At 42.4% G+C, this 17,690-nt stretch overlaps 1 protein-coding gene across 14 annotated transcripts in view; it reads left to right on the top strand.

The window, feature by feature from the left end:
* The window catches only part of NCOA2 (nuclear receptor coactivator 2), a 1,057,595-nt gene that overhangs the window by 852,194 nt on the left and 187,711 nt on the right, over positions 1 to 17,690 (top strand). For all 14 annotated transcript variants that reach the window (XM_069220319.1, XM_069220317.1, XM_069220318.1 and 11 more), the window contains one exon: positions 11,053 to 11,331. In XM_069220319.1, the coding sequence (XP_069076420.1) occupies positions 11,053 to 11,331 (279 nt within the window). The remainder of the gene's footprint in view (positions 1 to 11,052; positions 11,332 to 17,690) is intronic.

Below are 17,690 nucleotides of genomic sequence, written 5' to 3'. Positions count from 1 at the left end.
AAAGAGGTATACAGAAGGTTGGCAACACATTTGATTGCTGTATCCAAGAATTAATGGATTGTGCATCATATGTCATTGCAAACTATGTCAGCTTATAGTTATTGATCCATGTCAGGAACATTCGTAATTCTTCGGTGTTGCTGTTTGAATCATGACAACATTGTCAAAATAATGTTGCTACGGTGTGATGTTTAGAAAGATCATTGCTATTAAGGATGCATTGGTGTTCATAACAATGTATAAACACATTATTTTGGTTGGGCCCAAGGTTGCGCCCATAGCAACTTCTTTGACTTGATAGTAACTAACAAAATTAATACAATTCTCTGAAAGGGCAATGTCTATGAAGCCAACAGTGAATTTTTGTCAGTACTTGGACAGGTGATACACAGGTACTCAAGAATTAAATTACTGCAATAGCTTTCCTCTGTGGAATTTTGGTGATGTCCATTGTTACCTACAGTTGTTCAAAGGTTTAAATATAGTCTGTGCCGTCATGTATGTAAACATCAGTCTAATGTATAAAGGGCTTAAGGAAAACCATAATGGATTCACAGCCTGACTTATTTGGGCTCCTTGAGAGGAGCATTCTGGGTCTTATTGAATTGTTGCTAATGTGTAGATTACCTGTGATTGCGAGTGTTTTGTCTGTTTCGGAATTGATGTTTGTGTTTACTTAGAGAATTAGCTTTCAGACTTGCATCCATTATTTGTCTAATCTGGTGAACTATATCTTGTGCCAGGTCTCTAGATAATTTGGTGTAGTGCTCTAGGTTAGATAGTTGTCTTAAGTACTTCCCAATTTCCTGATTAAAGTTTGTGGTATTCACAATGACTATCAAGCCCTCATATAGGCAGGTTTGATGGTAATGTCATTGTTATATTTTTTAAGATGGGTTGGGCTTCCTTCTTGTTCTTGCTGATGTTGCATTTTATATTTAAATGTATATTTTAGTTTAAACAGCTGTTTAATACTCGACACGTCACTTTGAACTTTGAATATTGAATTACGTCCCATCCATATTAATTCCCCTACTCGACCTGTCTATATAAAATCCCATCCACGAATGGGTATGCCTAAATCCCGTCCCGCCCACCTATGGCAATCACACCCTACCACATAGAGACTGGTGTGGCTAGTATATGTCATGCTTAGTGTTTTTGGGCATTTATTTTCTCTAGAGTCTGCTGCAAAATATTCCAGGGGAAGAGGGCGCATAATTTATAAAACTTTATTTCTGTGTTTTTTATCATACCACTCACTGACATGAGACATTGAGACAATGCCCTTTTTTGAAAGTGTAAGCTGTTAGGCAGATAGGAACAAATATTAACCACAGCTCCCACCATTTTATTTGCCACCCACTTCATTTTGGGAATCCATCCTATTAAAATTCTCTCCAGGGACCTGCACCCCCCAATAATTTCTCCACCGCCTTGATGACCTACATCCAGTAACTCCTCCTGTTGAGGCAGCCAAGTATTGTATGTAATAGTGTTCCCTTGTCATCTCCGACTCTCCAGTACGTATATGATCTCTTCCCAATGATTATGTGCTGGTATGATATGCCATCTGTGGATAATTTTGATAGCCTCTGTAGACCCTGGGTGTTTGTCACTCTCCTTGTGGACTTTCTCATTATTGTGACCCTTTTGTCATCATTAAAGTAGACTACAAGCTCTCCCTCCCATTTATAATGGAATCCAGCCCTCTCATCCATCCTTGCTTCCTTTTGCAGCTAGCATATTCTAGTAATGTTGTTTGCCATCAGATAACTGTTGCAAATGTTTTTTAATTCTATAAGGCGCCTCACAACTGCTATTTTTATATGGAGTTGGAGTACCAAGTGTGGGTCCTGTGCACATTGGGTCACTGGAACCAAGCTATACCTGGCTGATGAGCTCTAACTAGGGCAAAACCGGTCCTAGGTTGCTTGTGTTCCGGTTCAGGAAGGACCTGGCCTGGCAGTTCGGGCTAGACTGTTTTAATTGTAGCAGACTGATGTGCATATGTCTAGGTCCAAACTGATGTGATATGGTGTGCAAAATAGCGATGGACTGTGATAACGTAGACCCACGAGGCTAAAAAGGGTGGAGCCTGGTGCTATTACAACAAGGGGCGGGCTCCAGCTCTCCCTACCAACTTATGCATGAAAGCTCATGATGCAGGGACTGCAAAGAGGGGAAATGGCAAAGGTGTCTGGGGGAAGGGCCAGTATGCCATTTAAAATGGAGACAATGACCCCGTAGTTGGCAAAATAGCCAGACAGGTTAGTGGCATCAAGACTTCCACATACCATACATGGGCTGCATATGCAGCCCTGAGTGGCCAGTTTGAAGTTGAGAAATGGGATGGAAGATGTTGTGCAGGCTAAACTGTAGAAGGAGGTCCAGGGTTGGGATGATGGTGGGTCCATTCTGCATTTACCATTGCCCAGCCCCATGAATTTCCACTTGGGATAATACTTAAGAAGGTGACAGGAAAGCTGAGGGGTTATACACCACTTGCCTAGCCGGGCTGTTTTGGGAGCATGAATGATTTCATTGACCAGCAGGAGTGGTTGTTAGCAACACAAACCTGGTCAAGGAGGTGGCAGTGGTGTGGAACTGTGAAAAGGGAACGTAGATATGAAAGGCAAACATTCAGTCTGCTTTCCGACTTTTGCCAGTTCACACTTCAGACTTCTCCTTACTGGGACTACAGTTTGGGGGCCAATATTTAGTTGACAAGGAAATGTCTCTGGAATGTTTGGTGGCTTGTGCAGTATTTCAGTGATTTTTTTTTACCTTCCTGGAATGGATGGCAACATTTGTAGCAGGTTTGAAGCAAGTTATTCATTATGTGGATAATATTCTATTAGTGGGAAGGGTGGGTAGGGAGCAATAAAGGGTGTGGAAGGATAATGGCAGTGAGTGCAACATGTGGCCACCAAGTTGGGGGGATGGGTCACACTGACAGAAGAAAAGACTGAGGGACCTGCTTTGACCCTACCAAGTTTGGGGATATAACTGGACTCGGTAGCCATGGTCTTCATATTACCCTAGAGCCAAGCTAACAATGTTGCCTGTTGCAGGAAGTGTTGGCAAAGAGCAAACGTGGGTTGATCAAGGTACAGCAAGATTTGGGACACCTGAACTTTGCTTGTAGGGTAGTTGCATCAGGATGTTTTCTTGTAGACTGTTGACTTTATGAAGTGGGCTTCCAGATTTTTTTTTAATGAGTACAGTGGGGTGATAGTGTGACCAGCCTGTCTGGGTGGGACGTCAAGGTTTTCTCTGATGCATCAGGCAGGATGATGTGTATTTTACTGGAGTGAACAATGGTGGGCAGAGAGGTGGTCGGATGAGTGGGGGGGGGTGCAAAACAGCAGCATCACATTCTTGGACTTTTTTTCTGGTGCTGTTGGCATTGGAGTTTTGAGGGAGAGAGTTCACCAACAGGAGAGTGGTGTTCTTGGTTGATAATCAGGCTGTCGTGAGCTTGTTCAACAGGATGACAGCATTCGACTGATAAATGTTATGGCTACTGAGAGAACTGGTGTTGAGATCTTCAGTGCACTCCTGAACCTGAGGATGTTCTGATAAGTAATGCACCTGCAGTCTGCAACCTAAAAAGAATCCTTAAGGGCTGCTCGACCAGCTCTCCCTCTAGTAACCAGAACAAAGAAGTGGACTCCGCGGGTCATAAGGCTGACTTTCTGTCCAAGGAATACAACAGGCTAGAAGAGGCCTTTCCTGCAACAGCCCAGCTTATCCTTGGCAAGTGGACCTGAACTGTACTCTGTCATCAACTCTGAGTCTCTAAGTGCTTCCCCTGAAGTCCTGGGGAACTTTAAAATTCTACTCCTAAGGTGGCATGAGACTTACACAACTAAAGACACAAGTTGAAATGGTCAGGATGAAGCTGGTTGGTGTATCCAAACCACACACTATCACAGTCAGCTTCCGGTTGCACATAGGTCCCAGACTACCTATGACTATCATTGACACTTTGTGCTCCTTGGTGCTAGTTGTACTTAAACATTCCCCTTGCTGGATTTTGGTTCTTTTTTGTATCATTTGGTTTATTAAATTCTACTCTTTTTTTTTTTTCTAAATTTGTTTCGGGATTTTTATTGTTTTGCATTTTGACTTGATTTTAGTATTACAGTTAGAGGTCTGCTCTGTGCCATAGATACCAGTGGTCGAGGTCAGGTTTATTTTAGTGACTTCCATGGTAAGTCAAGGCTTGTGGATATGAAGTAGGGACTTACCCCCACGAGTAATAAACCAATTAATTACATTCACCATTGGTATTTTTCATATATTCATGGGTGACACTACCTTTCCTCGATCAGAGGCTCACTGCTGTGATATATATATGTTTGGTGGCATGTGTAGTTGCAGATACATGTGTTATGCATAGTCCCGCCATCTAGTGTTGGGCTCTGAGTGTTAAAAGTTGTTTTTCTCCAAAGGAGTCTTTTTTTTTTTTTTTTTTGAGTCACAGGATTGAATGACTCCTCCCTTCGGTGATGGTGTGCATGGGCATCGACTCCTTTGTTAGATTGTTTTCTTTCCGCTGTCTGGTTCGGACGTGTTTCCTCTCGCTCTGAGAATTTCGATTCGGAAACTTTATAATAACTCTATTTCACCGTTGGTATTGTTTGGATTGCGTTTCCATCGGTAATCGAGCCGATAATTCCTTTGGGCGCCCAACTCAGGCCTGTTCAGGCCTACATGCCAAAGCCTGGTGGAAGGGTCTCCATTCTGATTCTGTCCTCAATGCTACGCAACATTACTGTATACGGATCAACACGTGGTATGTAATCTGTCTCTCTCCCAAGCATCGAGAAGACGACTGTGAAGCTTGCCGGTCCTTCCGGTCGAAGAAGACACTGCATGACCAGAGAGCGAGGAGACTTGAAATGGGGTTGAAACATACAGAGTACACCGACACCGTAGAAGAACAGGCACAGACGGCAGTTTAGATCCAGGACACCAACTCTGAAGCAGACTCGGACAAAGACAGCCAACCATTCACTGTGGCTAAGCATGTGAGTACAGCTGCCCCTATGCCCACTTCCAAGAGACCTATTAAGGCCTTGTGTGCATCACTGCTTGAGAGCCATGGTTCCACCCAAAAGAAAATAGTCAGCGACCGACCTTCGGGTTTGGTGCCGACAAAGGCCACACCCGTTTCGATGCTGGAGTCGAGTAAGTCTATTAAAAGCTCCACATTAGAGCCAAGCCAACGTCCACACTATTCGCAGTCGAAAGTTCAACATCCCGCTTCGGAGCCGAAATAGGCTGTATCTTCGGGACCAAAAAAGCTGTCCACTTCGGAGCCGAAAAAATCTTTGCACACAGAGGAACAAGGACTTTCGAGCCGTTAAAAGCACAGCTCAGACATTCCATGATCAATCCTCTAAAACAACATCAGAATATATTTCTGAAGAATCGGATATTCACCTGTATTTGAAATCATGGACCCCAAACAAAGAAGGATACATATTCAAAAAGAGACTGGGAGAATCATTGCTTCACCTTCTCCACACACCAAAAGAAAGTTGGCGTTTCAAGACATTCTTGATACTGCTCCACCACCAGCAAAAGTCTTTAAAAGGAAGGAGAAACCATTACCTCTACAAATGTCTCCACCACATTCACCACAACTTTCTCACCACCACCTGCTACCCCACCACCATTGCCTTCACTAACACACTCCCATACATATTTGCATGGTGATACGGTTGACCCATGGGATTTTATGATCCTGATCCCATACTACTAAATGACCCAGACCTCTATCCTTCCAAACCTTCGCCACCAGATAGCACAGCATATACACAGGTCATTTGGAGAGCAGCTGCGTACTATGGGGTACAAATGCATGCTGAGCCTGTGGAGGAGGATTTTCTTTTCAATACATTGTCCTCCACCCACTTAAAATGCTCAGACATGCAGATGACATATTTAAAGAACTTATTAAGGCTAGAATTTTAACACCACGAATAGACAAAAAATACAAGCCTACACCAACAGACCCAGCTTTCATCACTCAACAGGTACCACCAGACTCTGTTGTCGTCAGTGCTGATAGGAAAAGGGTCAATAGCCAATTTTCAGGGGATACTCCTCCCCCTGACAAAGAAAGCAGGAAGTCTGATGCTGCTGGTAGGAGGGCAGCTACACAGGCAGCTAACCAATGGCGCATTGCCAATTCACAAGCCCTACTAGTGAACTATGACAGGGCAAACTGGGACGAAATGCAGAAATTCTTACAACACCTGCCAAAAGAATATCAAAAAAGGGCTGAACAAATTGTTGAAGGTCAGGCAGTTAGCAACAACCAAATAAGATCTGATCTTGATGCTGCCGATACAGCAGCTAGAAGCATAAATACTGCCATAACCATACGTAGACATGCATGGTTAAGATCTTCTGGTTTCAAACCAGAAATCCAACAAGCAGTGCTCAATATGGCATTTGAAAAAACCCAAAAAAACCCACCTATTTGGTCCTGAGGTTGACACAGCAATTGAAAAGCTCAGAAAATACTCTGACTTTTCAAAGGCTATGGGAGCTCTATACACTACACCTTATAGAGGCTCCTTTCGTAAACAACAATTTAGAGGAGGTTTCAAGACCCAATCTACAGACGCTTCCACCTCACAACCTAAACAAGGTCAACAGCAATACCAAAAAGGAGCATTTAGAGGCTCTTATAGAGGTCAACACTTCAGATCCAGAGGCAAATGTCAAGCCTCAAAGAGTGTCACCACTCCATCAAAACAGTGACTTTCTCAGTATACCACAGCCCCACACATCTCCTGTGGGGGGCAGACTGCAGCAGCTCCACTCCCAATGGCAAAATATCACCACAGACCAATGGGTACTTTCAATTATCCGCAATGGTTACTGCCTAGAACTCATTTCTACTCCTCCAAACATTCCCCCTCGTTATCACAGGTTGTCCCCAGAACACAGCGTTCTGTTACAACAAGAGATACAATCAGTGCTATTAAAAAAAGCAATAGAATTGGTTCCAAAATCTCAACACGGAACAGGGGTATATTCACTATACTTCCTCATTCCCACAAAGAATGGCGCACTTAGACCCATTCTAGATCTCAGACCACTAAATCTATATATCCTGTCAGAACACTTTCACATGGTAACGCTGCAGGACATCATTCCACTACTACAAAAACAAGATTACATGACTGCACTGGATCTCAGAGATGCATATTTTCATATCCCCATACATCCAGCTCATCGAAAATGCCTAAGGTGTGTAATGGGGGAAACCACTACCAATTCAAAGTTCTTCCATTCGGCATAACAGCTCCAAGGGTTTTCACAAAGTGTCTAGCAGTAGTAGCAACTTACCTAAGAAGACAACACATACATGTATTTCCTTATCTAGACAACTGGCTAATAAAATCATGCAATATTATACAATGTCAGCAACACAGTCCATACACAATAGAAACCCTACACACATTAGGGTTCACAGTCCATTACCAAAAATCTCATCTTCAACCAGCACAGGTTCAACTTTACCTAGGTGCTATTCTCAATACCCAGAAAGCCCTAGCCAATCCAAATACACAAAGGATACACGCTTTTCAAAATCTCAGATCACAGATACAGCCAAATCAACATTAATCTGTAAGGTTTATCATGAAACTATTGGTAATGATGGCATCCTGCATAGCAATAGTACCACATGCAAGATTAAACATAACACTACAACAGTGCCTCTCACAGCAATGGTCTTGAGCACAGGGTCAGTTGCAGGATCTAGTGTTATAGCGCCAAACACACAAATCTCTTCAATGGTGGAATCACAACAATTTAATAAAGTGGCTGTCATTTCAGGACCCTGGGCCTCAGACTACAGTAACAGCAGATGCATCAATGATAGGTTGGGGAGCTAACCTCAACAACCTTACCATACAAGGGGAATGGAATTCAATACACTTAACTTATTACACAAACCATTTAGAATTGTTAGCTGTGTTCCTTGCCCTAAAAGCCTTTCATCTCCTTCTCAAGCACAAAACTGTCTTAATAAAAGCAGACAATATGACAACAATGTATTATCTGAAGAAACAAGGAGGCACACATTCATCGCAACTGTCCCTTCTAGACCAAACCATTTGGAAATGGGCAATTCACATTTACTTGCTAGCAGAATGCATCACAGGGGTACACAATCAGCTAGTGAACCTGCTAAGCCGGACACAGCAACAGATACATGAATGAGAGATTCACTCTGAGGTACTTCAACAGTACTTTCAAATGTGGGGTACACCAGAGATAATCCTATTCGCAACAAGCGAAAATGCAAAATGCCAAAACTTTGCATCCAGGCACCCACATCCTCTGTCCAAGAGCAATGCTCTATGGATCAACTGGTCAGGGATATTTTCTTACGCTTTTCCCCCTCGCCCGCTAATTCCATTTCTGGTCAACAAACTGTCACACATCTCTCACCATGATACTCATAGCCCCCACGTGGGCACAGCAACACAACACTTCTAGATCTGTCAGTAGTACCTCATTGAAAGCTTCCAAACAGACCGGATTTGTTAACACAAAACAAAGGTCAAATCGGGCATCCCAATCCCAGTGTTCTGAAATTAGCAATTTGGCTCCTGAAGTCATAGAATTTGGATACTTACAACTTCCATTAGAATGCATGGAAGTTCTGAAACAAGCACGCAAACCTACAACTAGGCAATGGTATGCTAACAAGTTTTGTTTACTACTGTCAACCTAAAAATATAGACCTACTTAAAGCATCAGTGCAAGATGTTGTATGCTACCTGCTTCATTTACAAAAAGCAAATTTAGCTTTCTCCTCTATTAAAATTCATCTCACTGCTATATCAGCATACTTACAAACTATGTAACATACCTCTCTCTTTAGAGTTCCTGTTATTAAAGCCTTTATGGAAGGACTTAAACGTATTATTCCAACAAGAACCCCACCAGTTCCTGCTTGGAATCTAAATATTGTACTCATAAGACTAATGGGACCACCATTTGAGCCCATGCATTCATGTGATATTCAATTTCTGACTTGGAAAGTTGCTTTCTTAGTAGCAATTACTTAATTAAGAAGAGTTAGTGAAATACAAGCATTCACTCTGGAGGAATCTTTTTTCCAAGTACACAAGCATAAAGTACTACTTAGGACTAATCCAAAATGTTTGCCAAAAGTAGTTTCTCCTTTTCACATTCACCAAACAGTGGAATTGCCAGACTTCTTCCCACAGCCAGACTCAACTGCTGAAAGAGCTCTTCATACTATTGACCTTAAAAGAGCTATAATGTACTGTGTTGATAGAACAAAAGAGTTTAGGAAAACTAAACAGCTTTTTGTTGCTTTTCAACAACCACATAAAGGTAATCCTATCTCTAAACAAGGATTAGCTAGATGGACTGTTAAATGATCCAAACATGTTACTTTAAAGCAAAAAGACAACTTTTAATAACACCTAAGGCACATTCCACTTGGAGAAAAGGTGCTTCTATGGCTTTTTTAGGTAACATACCAATGGCATACCTATGTAAAGCTGTCACATGGCCCACTCCACATGCATTTACTAAACATTACTGTGTGGATGTATTTTCAAAACAGGCCAATGTTGGTCAAGCTGTACTTAAAACTTTATTTCAAACTACTTCAACTCCTACAGGCTAGCCACCGCTGTTTTGGGAGAAGGACTGCTTTTTAGTCTATGCATAGCATGTGTATCTGCAGCTACACATGCCATTGAACGAAAAATGTCACTTACCCAGTGTACATCTGTTCGTGGCATGTAGTGCTGCAGATTCATATGCACCCTCCCTCCTCCCCGGAAGCCTGTAGTCATTACAGTATTTGTACGTGTGTGTGTGTATATATATATATATATATATATATATGTTTTTTACATTTAAATGGACATCCTATCTACTTACTACATTTACTTGTACATTTCTATTCTTTCACTCTATCACTCCTTCCTACACCCTTCTGCGGGAAAACAGTCTAACAAAGGAGTCTATGCCCATGCACACTATCACTGAAGGGAGGAGTCATTCGATCCTGTGACTCGAAAAAGACTTCTTAGTAAAAAAACAACTTGTAACACTGAGCCCAACACGAGATGGCGGGACTATGCATAGGATGTGAATCTGCAGCCCTACATGCCATGAACAGATGTACACTGGGTAAGTGACATTTTCCATGTATATATATATATATATACACACGCACACACTCGTCACCATTATGCTGTGAAATCAGCGCTATGGTGACCTTACGTGGGGGTGAACGTAGAGCTCAGCACTTCCACTTTATTGACTTTAGTTTTTGGGTTGTTTCAAATTAGATGAATTTACTAATAAACAATTACTGTTGGTGAGGCATATGACCTTTTTAACACTGTTTACTGCTGTTTGAAGTTACTGGGAATTCCCAGCCCAGTACAGGTAAGTAACTAATTTCTTCCGCACTACAGGTAATTCCTAATTTCTCAGGGTCCCACATGTAACACTTGGTCATCCCTGTGGCCTGATGTTACCTGTGTCCCGGTATCAATAAGTATAGCGCATTGCGGGATGTCAAGTTACTAGGCTAAACTACGTGGCATTCGTAATGTGGCCCTTACCGTTTCGAAAAACAAACAAAACACTTGAATTAAACAAGGGATGTAAAACTTTAAATATATAAATGTCAAACCTTAATGTTTGCTTTATCTTAACATGTTAATTTAAAATTAGCGGTGTGAACTGTAAAATGACCAGATATGCTTTTATCATTATGGCAAACTATTGTGAAGTAATTCTGAAAAGAACAAAGATACACATGTAGGTTAAACATCTAACTTGTTCAATTTCATGTCAATAAATTTCAGTTGTTTTCAATGGATTAAATATTTTACATATCTAATTAAAGCCACAGTTGAGTGCATGCGTTTTGGCATTCATTTAAACAGTGCAACATTGATGTTCGTCTGCATTGGTTTCTGAGATTTTTGTAGGTCAATGTATATGTTCTTTTTTCTGACCCTATAGAGTCAAGCAGTAGAACAAGAAACCTTCTCAAGTCAGGAATCCAACATGATCATGGACCAGAAGGCACAAGTATTTAATCAGCCATATTCATCTCAAGCTCAAATTAGCCAGCCCAGTTACACGACCATGCAGGACCCAAACTTTCACCCCATGGGGCAACGACCTAGTTATGCAATGTTGCGGATGCAGCCTAGGCCTGGTTTGCGGCCTACTGGCATTGTGCAGAACCAACCAAATCAGCTGAGGCTTCAACTTCAGCACAGACTTCAAGCGCAACAGGTATAGTATTCCTATAACTTCGTTGACAGTCTGAGATAAGACTACTGTTTGCTTAGATTTTATTTTAAATTCTTACTCTTTGAAAAATGTTAACACCTTTTCTCTGAAACAAGGCAGAGCATTTCTCATGTTTGTTCACATTTGTCTGTGAAAAGACAATCTGAGTGATGAAAGAAGAGCACAGAGGGTAAAAGTAAAGGTGAAGGGAAAGGAGCAGGAGTTACTAGAGCGATCAGTGGGAATAAAATTGAAGCTAGATAGGCTATGGCGGTCTGATAACTGTGGAATGGTGGGATGCTAGCAGTGATGTGGTAACAGGGATATGTGAAGACTGGGTGTTGGTAGGAGTCAGTATGGGTGGCATCAGTAGAATTGGACCCTGTGAATGTAATAGGAAAATATACAAATAAATGTGTCTGCAATATACTAATTATAGGTTGGGAGTTACCAGTTGTAGCTATCGGTAGTGCAAGAGGTGTATTGGCCGCTGTGCCTCAGAGAATTGAGGGGCACATACTACCCAGTTAGTGGCTGTTTGTTTTTAAATTTTAATTTTTACTTCCAAATCCGGGGATGGAGCTCAATATCCTTGCTTGCTGTGGGGCCATGGCACCCTTGCTGTGTCACTGGAAGTAAACATTGATCAGTAGACACCAATAAGGTACACTGTTAGAAATATGGTGACATGAACAGAAGGTGAAATTAGGTAATCAAGAATGGGTGGGCTGACAAATTGATCCTTGGTAGGAAAGCAGTGAATAAAAAAACTGCGTCTGTCTGAAGATATTTCTCATTTGGTTCATATTAAAGAGTCAAGCAAGGGCAACACACTTTGGTTTTTGGAAAGCATGGCATAACATTGTAAGTTAGTCTCCAAATGATTGATGTGGGGAATTAAATGGCAATTGATAGAAATTAATCAAAAGATAATGAGAGGCAGTCATTTGATCTGTAGAAGGATGGAATAACTGTTTGGGTTGTCACATAAATAGCTTAATGATCTTAAACGTTTTGTAGTAGACAGCCATGAAGTTTTGGAATTTCCCTCAAGTTGAGATAACATCTTAGACATCTGACCTGTACTGTCAGAAAAATCTATCCACAGACCTAACTAAAAGGTGAGTTTTCTATCTCGTTCTAAATTAGAGGGAGTAATTTTCAGATCTTAGTTGGAGTGCTACAGCATTTCACATGCATGGTCTTGCTTTTTGAAGACTGGTAGTGAACAGCCTATTGAACAAGTTATCCTGGCAGGAGGCATGTAGAGCCTTGTTGCGCTGGTTGGTCTTCATTTATTGTGGCATCTTGAACCTAGAAGTTGATACTTTTTGGGAAATACCGTTTGTAGAGATCACTGTAGTAATTAAGACAATCTATTACCAATTCAGGGAAGTGATATATTTTGAGAAGTGTACAGGAAAATAGTATTTCTCTTTGTAATTAGCGGCGAATACCTGAATGTATGACCATTCTAAAAGAAGCCTGTACACCTACCATGAGAGCTTTCTACACAGCAAAATGGAAAATATTTGTCTGCCACTATCATTCAAAATACATCAATTCTTTCACAGCCAATGTACAAGACATTGCTACTTGCCTCATCTACCAAAAGCTGGGTTAGCTTTCACATCTATGATTGCATCTTGCTGCCGTGGCTGTCTATCTTCAGAATAGGCAACATGTCTCCTTTTTCAAAATACCAGACCTCAAAGCCCTTCATGGAAGGGCTCAAAAGTTATTCCTCTATGGGTATCACCTTGACCCTCATGGGATGTTAATGTTTTTCTTACACACCTTATGGGCCCTCCAGTTGAACCACTGCATATATGCCCCCTTCATTTCCTTTGTTGTACAGTGGCATTTTTAGTCGCTATCACTCACTTAGATATGTTAGTGAGCTCTAGGCTTTAATCTTGGAAGAACCGTTCTCCCAATTACACAAGAATAAAGTGGTTATCAGCACCATCTCTAAATTTCTCCCTAAGGTGGTTTCACATTTTCTCAATCAGATTAAGTTACCAGGTTATTTATTTATTTTTTGTGCCACAACCAGATTCAGTGCGGAAAGGGATCTCCACACATTCGATGTAAAAAGGGCCCTTATGGTCCTTTGATAGAACGAAAACTTTTGCCACAATTAATCAACTGTCGCTATTTCACCTACCTGTAAAGGGAACCCCACATCCAAATCGGGAATAACCAGATGAATAGGTAAGTGCGTTCAAACATGCTATGCTAAACCCAAAAGAACCTTGCCCACATCTCCTGGAGCACATTCTTTTGTTTGTTCCTCCTTGTCGACGATTACCAAGGAAATCACGTTGAGATTGACTGGCTACGGTGTGGCTGATCATTCCGATGCGGGCTCGGAAAGCTGTGCCGCACATCAGGCACAAGTGGTCGGGTGGGTTGGTTGGCCAAAAGTTGGCTATGGATATGCATGGCTCACACGTCTTCTGCACCTCTGCAGTCCTGCTCTGCTTGTAGGAGGTAGCGCCTTTGCTGATAAAGGTTCTCCAGGCGAGGCAGTCTTGCGCCGGAGTTTCACAGGAGTCCGGGTAAATGCCCAAGCTCTTCAGAGAAACTTTCAGCATGTCCTTGAAGTGCTTTTTCTGCCCACCTTGTGTGCATATGCCGTCTGCCAGTTCACCACAGAAGAGTCTCTTGGGGAGCCGTATGTTGGTATACGTACAAGATGGCCTTCCCACCTGACTTTGGCTCTCCTCAGCAGGGTGTAGATACTTGGCAGACCAGCTTGAGAGAGGACATGTGTCTAAAACTTTGTCCTGCCAGGTAATTTTCTGCAGCCTTCTTAAGCAGTTCATGTGGAAGTGATTCAGCTTTTTGGCATGGCGCTCATACACAGTTCATGTCTTGCAGGCATACAGTTGTGTGGGCAGTACAGACTGCCTTATACATCTTCAGCTTAGTGGACAGTTTGACGCCTTTCCTCTTCTGCACTGACACCCGCAGCCGTCCAGATGCAGAGCTTGCCTTGGTGATGCGTGTGTACCTCATTATCAATGTTCACAGATCTGGAGAGTGTGCTGCCGAGGTATGTAAACTTGTGAACAGCCTTCAGAATTTCTCCTTCAGCAGTGATAGTTGGTTCTGCATATGTCTTATGCGGTGTGGGCTGATGCAAGACTTCAGTCTTTTTGGTATTGATTGTGAGGCCGAGATTTCTGAAGGCAGTGGAAAAGTGGCTCATGCTCTGCTGCATCTGGGCCTCTGTCGCAGCATTGAGAGCGCAGTTATCTGCAAACAGGAAATCGCACAGAGTCCTCTTCAACGTTGGTCTTGGCCTGTAGCCTCCACAGGTTAAAGAGCCTGCAATCAGTCCTATATCTGATTTTGATGCTGGTTTCTTCGTCATCGCAGAAGGCATCTGACATCATGGCAGAGAACATCATGCTGAGCAGCGTGAGTGCCAGTACACAGCCTTGCTTGACTCCATTGGTGACTGAGAAGGCATCTGAGGGGTCTCCTTTGACAAGTACTCGAGCAAGCATGCCATCGTGGACAAGGAGCATCTGTGGCTTTCCTAAGAAACATCCCAATAGCTGACATATGTAGGCAGCTACATGGTCCACACCTTTGCAAAACATTGTGTGGATGTTGTAGCACGACATCAAGCCAGTGGAGGTCAGGCAGGGTTATGTACTTTTTCAAGCAAATGCAGCACCCAGAGGTTAGCCACTGCTTCTGAGGGGGACTGCTTTACAGTCTATGCAAAGCATGTGTATCTACAGCCATGCATTGTTCGAACAGAATATATTATACACTCTGTACACACCTGTTCATGATATGTAGTGCTGTATGTTCACTTGTGACCACGCTTCTACCTCGACACCTGTGGCAGTTGCAGAATTTTTTCACATGGACATTACATTACTTTAACTTTTTCTACACTCCAATCTCACCCAACTGCGGGAAAATAATCTAACAATGGAGTCTATGGCCATGCGCAGTATCACCGACAAGAAGTCACTCTACCTTGTGACTCAAAAGACTTCTTCAAAGAAAAACAACCTGCACACATCTGGATCCAACACTAGGTGGCAGGAGTATTTAAAGCACGTGAATCTATAGCACTACATGCCACAAACAATGTTTACAGGGTTTACAGGGTAAATAACATATTCCTTCTCACCATTGGCACACCCATATTACAGCAGAATTTACGCAGTCTAACTGGACAAGGTTCAGTGCCCTTATTGAACAAGGTCTTTGTCTCTAACTGATAAAGGAGGTTGAAAAATAACCAGGTCGGTACTTTACTGATCTCTTCATGAACAGGGCTAAAAGTGCCAAATGAGGAGTCAGAATTTTAATCCCTTCACAGATTTATTTAGATTTTAGATGGAAAATAATTGGTTGTTTTATCGTAAAGGGATTAATCAGACAGGACATTTGCTACAGCACACTGGGGTGGGATGAAAGCTTAAAGAGATCTTTAGCAGTATTTGAAGAGAAGAATCTTACATTTTCAGTGACTTGGTTAGGTTTAGCTTTATAAAAATCTCATTTGTGCTGGCTCAGTTTCCGATTATATGAAAGAAGAGCATTCTCATCTTAAAATAAGCCCCACTGGTGGGCCAGTAGCCTTGTTCTACACATGATCTCATTGACCTATGAAAATGAGTCTGTCTTTGTAAGTGAGCAGGGAATAATATGGTGTGACATGCACCAGGACCTTGTTAAAACAGAAAGGCAGGAGAAGCCTCAGCAGATATACTATAAAATCTACTTCTGTGGTCTCCCCAAGACTAGACTGGTAGTTTTTGCGATTTCAGTCACCAATTTTATTCCTCAGTTAAGTTGAAAGTAATGAATTAAATACTGCAGAATGCTTCATGAATTTGACAGAAATCTGAAATGTTATCACCTTATGGTCTAGCCAGGGTAAGGCTAGAATAACTTCAGTCAAAATCAATGAATCCACCGTCCAAATTAGGTCCAGTAAAAGACCCTTAACATGGGTGGATAATTGAAGAATCAGGTGCATGCCAAAGTAGGTAGCAGAACAATTTATTTTTTGTTCTTTTAAATCCCTTCATTATCAACATGAATATTAAAATCCCCCAGGATGATTACATTTATAGTTTGTAAACAAGACATACCTTATAGATCAAGCAACTCAAAAATAGAATTGTTTTCCGGATTAGGTGGAAGGTGAAGAAACAGGAAATTAATAGACCCTTGTGATGTTGATTGTTGAGCATCTGCCCGACCTTGTTCCGTTTTGTCATGCCTCTTTACAACAAATGCTGTGTGCAAATCTGGGGAAGATGGCGGGCGGCAGTATGGCCGCGCGCTGAAGCGCTCACCTGAGCTCCCTGACTTGAGCTCCCGTCTTCTTCTTTTCCCCTTCTCTTTTGGGATCCCTTGTTCCTCTGTCCCCCTCCCCCTTGGATCCTTGTAAGGGGGATTTGGGGGGAGCCTATGGGCGCAGGGAGGCGCCCATTGCTGGCAGTCAGGTCCGGGGCGGCAAACTGGTTCCACGCCGCCCTGGAACTCCAAAGGAGTCGTCGGGCAGCGTCACTCACGCGTTCCCCTCCGGGGGAGCGCTGGCAGAGGCAGCACAAGCTGCCGGTAAACCACGAAGGCAGGAGAAGGACAAGGAAGACTCCATGGTCTCCCAATACTTCAAATGTCGTTGAAGGAAGTGAAAGTGGCAGCACCTGAGTCGGTATACCTTCTTCTTCAAGCCCCCCCACGGTAAGAGATTCCTTTTTGGTTACAGTTGGCACTGGGGGAGGAGGAAAGAAGTGTAAAAAATCTGTAAAAAATCTGCTCATGCACTCAGATAGTGGAGCAGCAAAACAGAACTGGGAGGTGAATCAAGGAAGCGCCTTCTAGGAAAAAAAGAGGATTTAAATATAAAAAAATCAGATTGAAACAGATCTGCCATTACTGCTACAAAAATTACCCTCTCTCTGCGGGCATATTTTAGAGCGCTTCCTATAGTACCTGATAACTCTGATTCTTTAATGAGTCAGGATAGGTTGGAGGGGGGGCATCGGCCCTGACCCCACTGGCGGATCCATCCTCTAATGAATCCTCGGTTTTCTCCCCGGTGCTCCGGAAGGATAATAAGGGGAATGGAGTTGCGGCTGGGAAACAGGTAATTCCGCACTCCTTGGCGGAGTTAGGAATTGCAAACTCTGTTAATTTGTCTAATACCCAATCTCAAACTATAATTCCAGAGCCTAATGTATTGGAAAATATGATTACATCATTGACAGACAGTATAAAAAAAGGTTTTGCAATCTCAGAGGTAAATCAAGCTGAAATACGGTCAGCCTGTGAGTCACTTGAGAAAAAAATAGATTTGTTGGCGCTTAGGTCTCAGGCTC

The sequence above is a fragment of the Pleurodeles waltl genome, chromosome 2_2, assembly GCF_031143425.1.
Source record: "Pleurodeles waltl isolate 20211129_DDA chromosome 2_2, aPleWal1.hap1.20221129, whole genome shotgun sequence".
Lineage (NCBI taxonomy): Eukaryota > Metazoa > Chordata > Amphibia > Caudata > Salamandridae > Pleurodeles > Pleurodeles waltl.
Note: the sequence above shows the minus strand (reverse complement) of the source record. Positions and strands in the feature narration are given on the sequence as shown.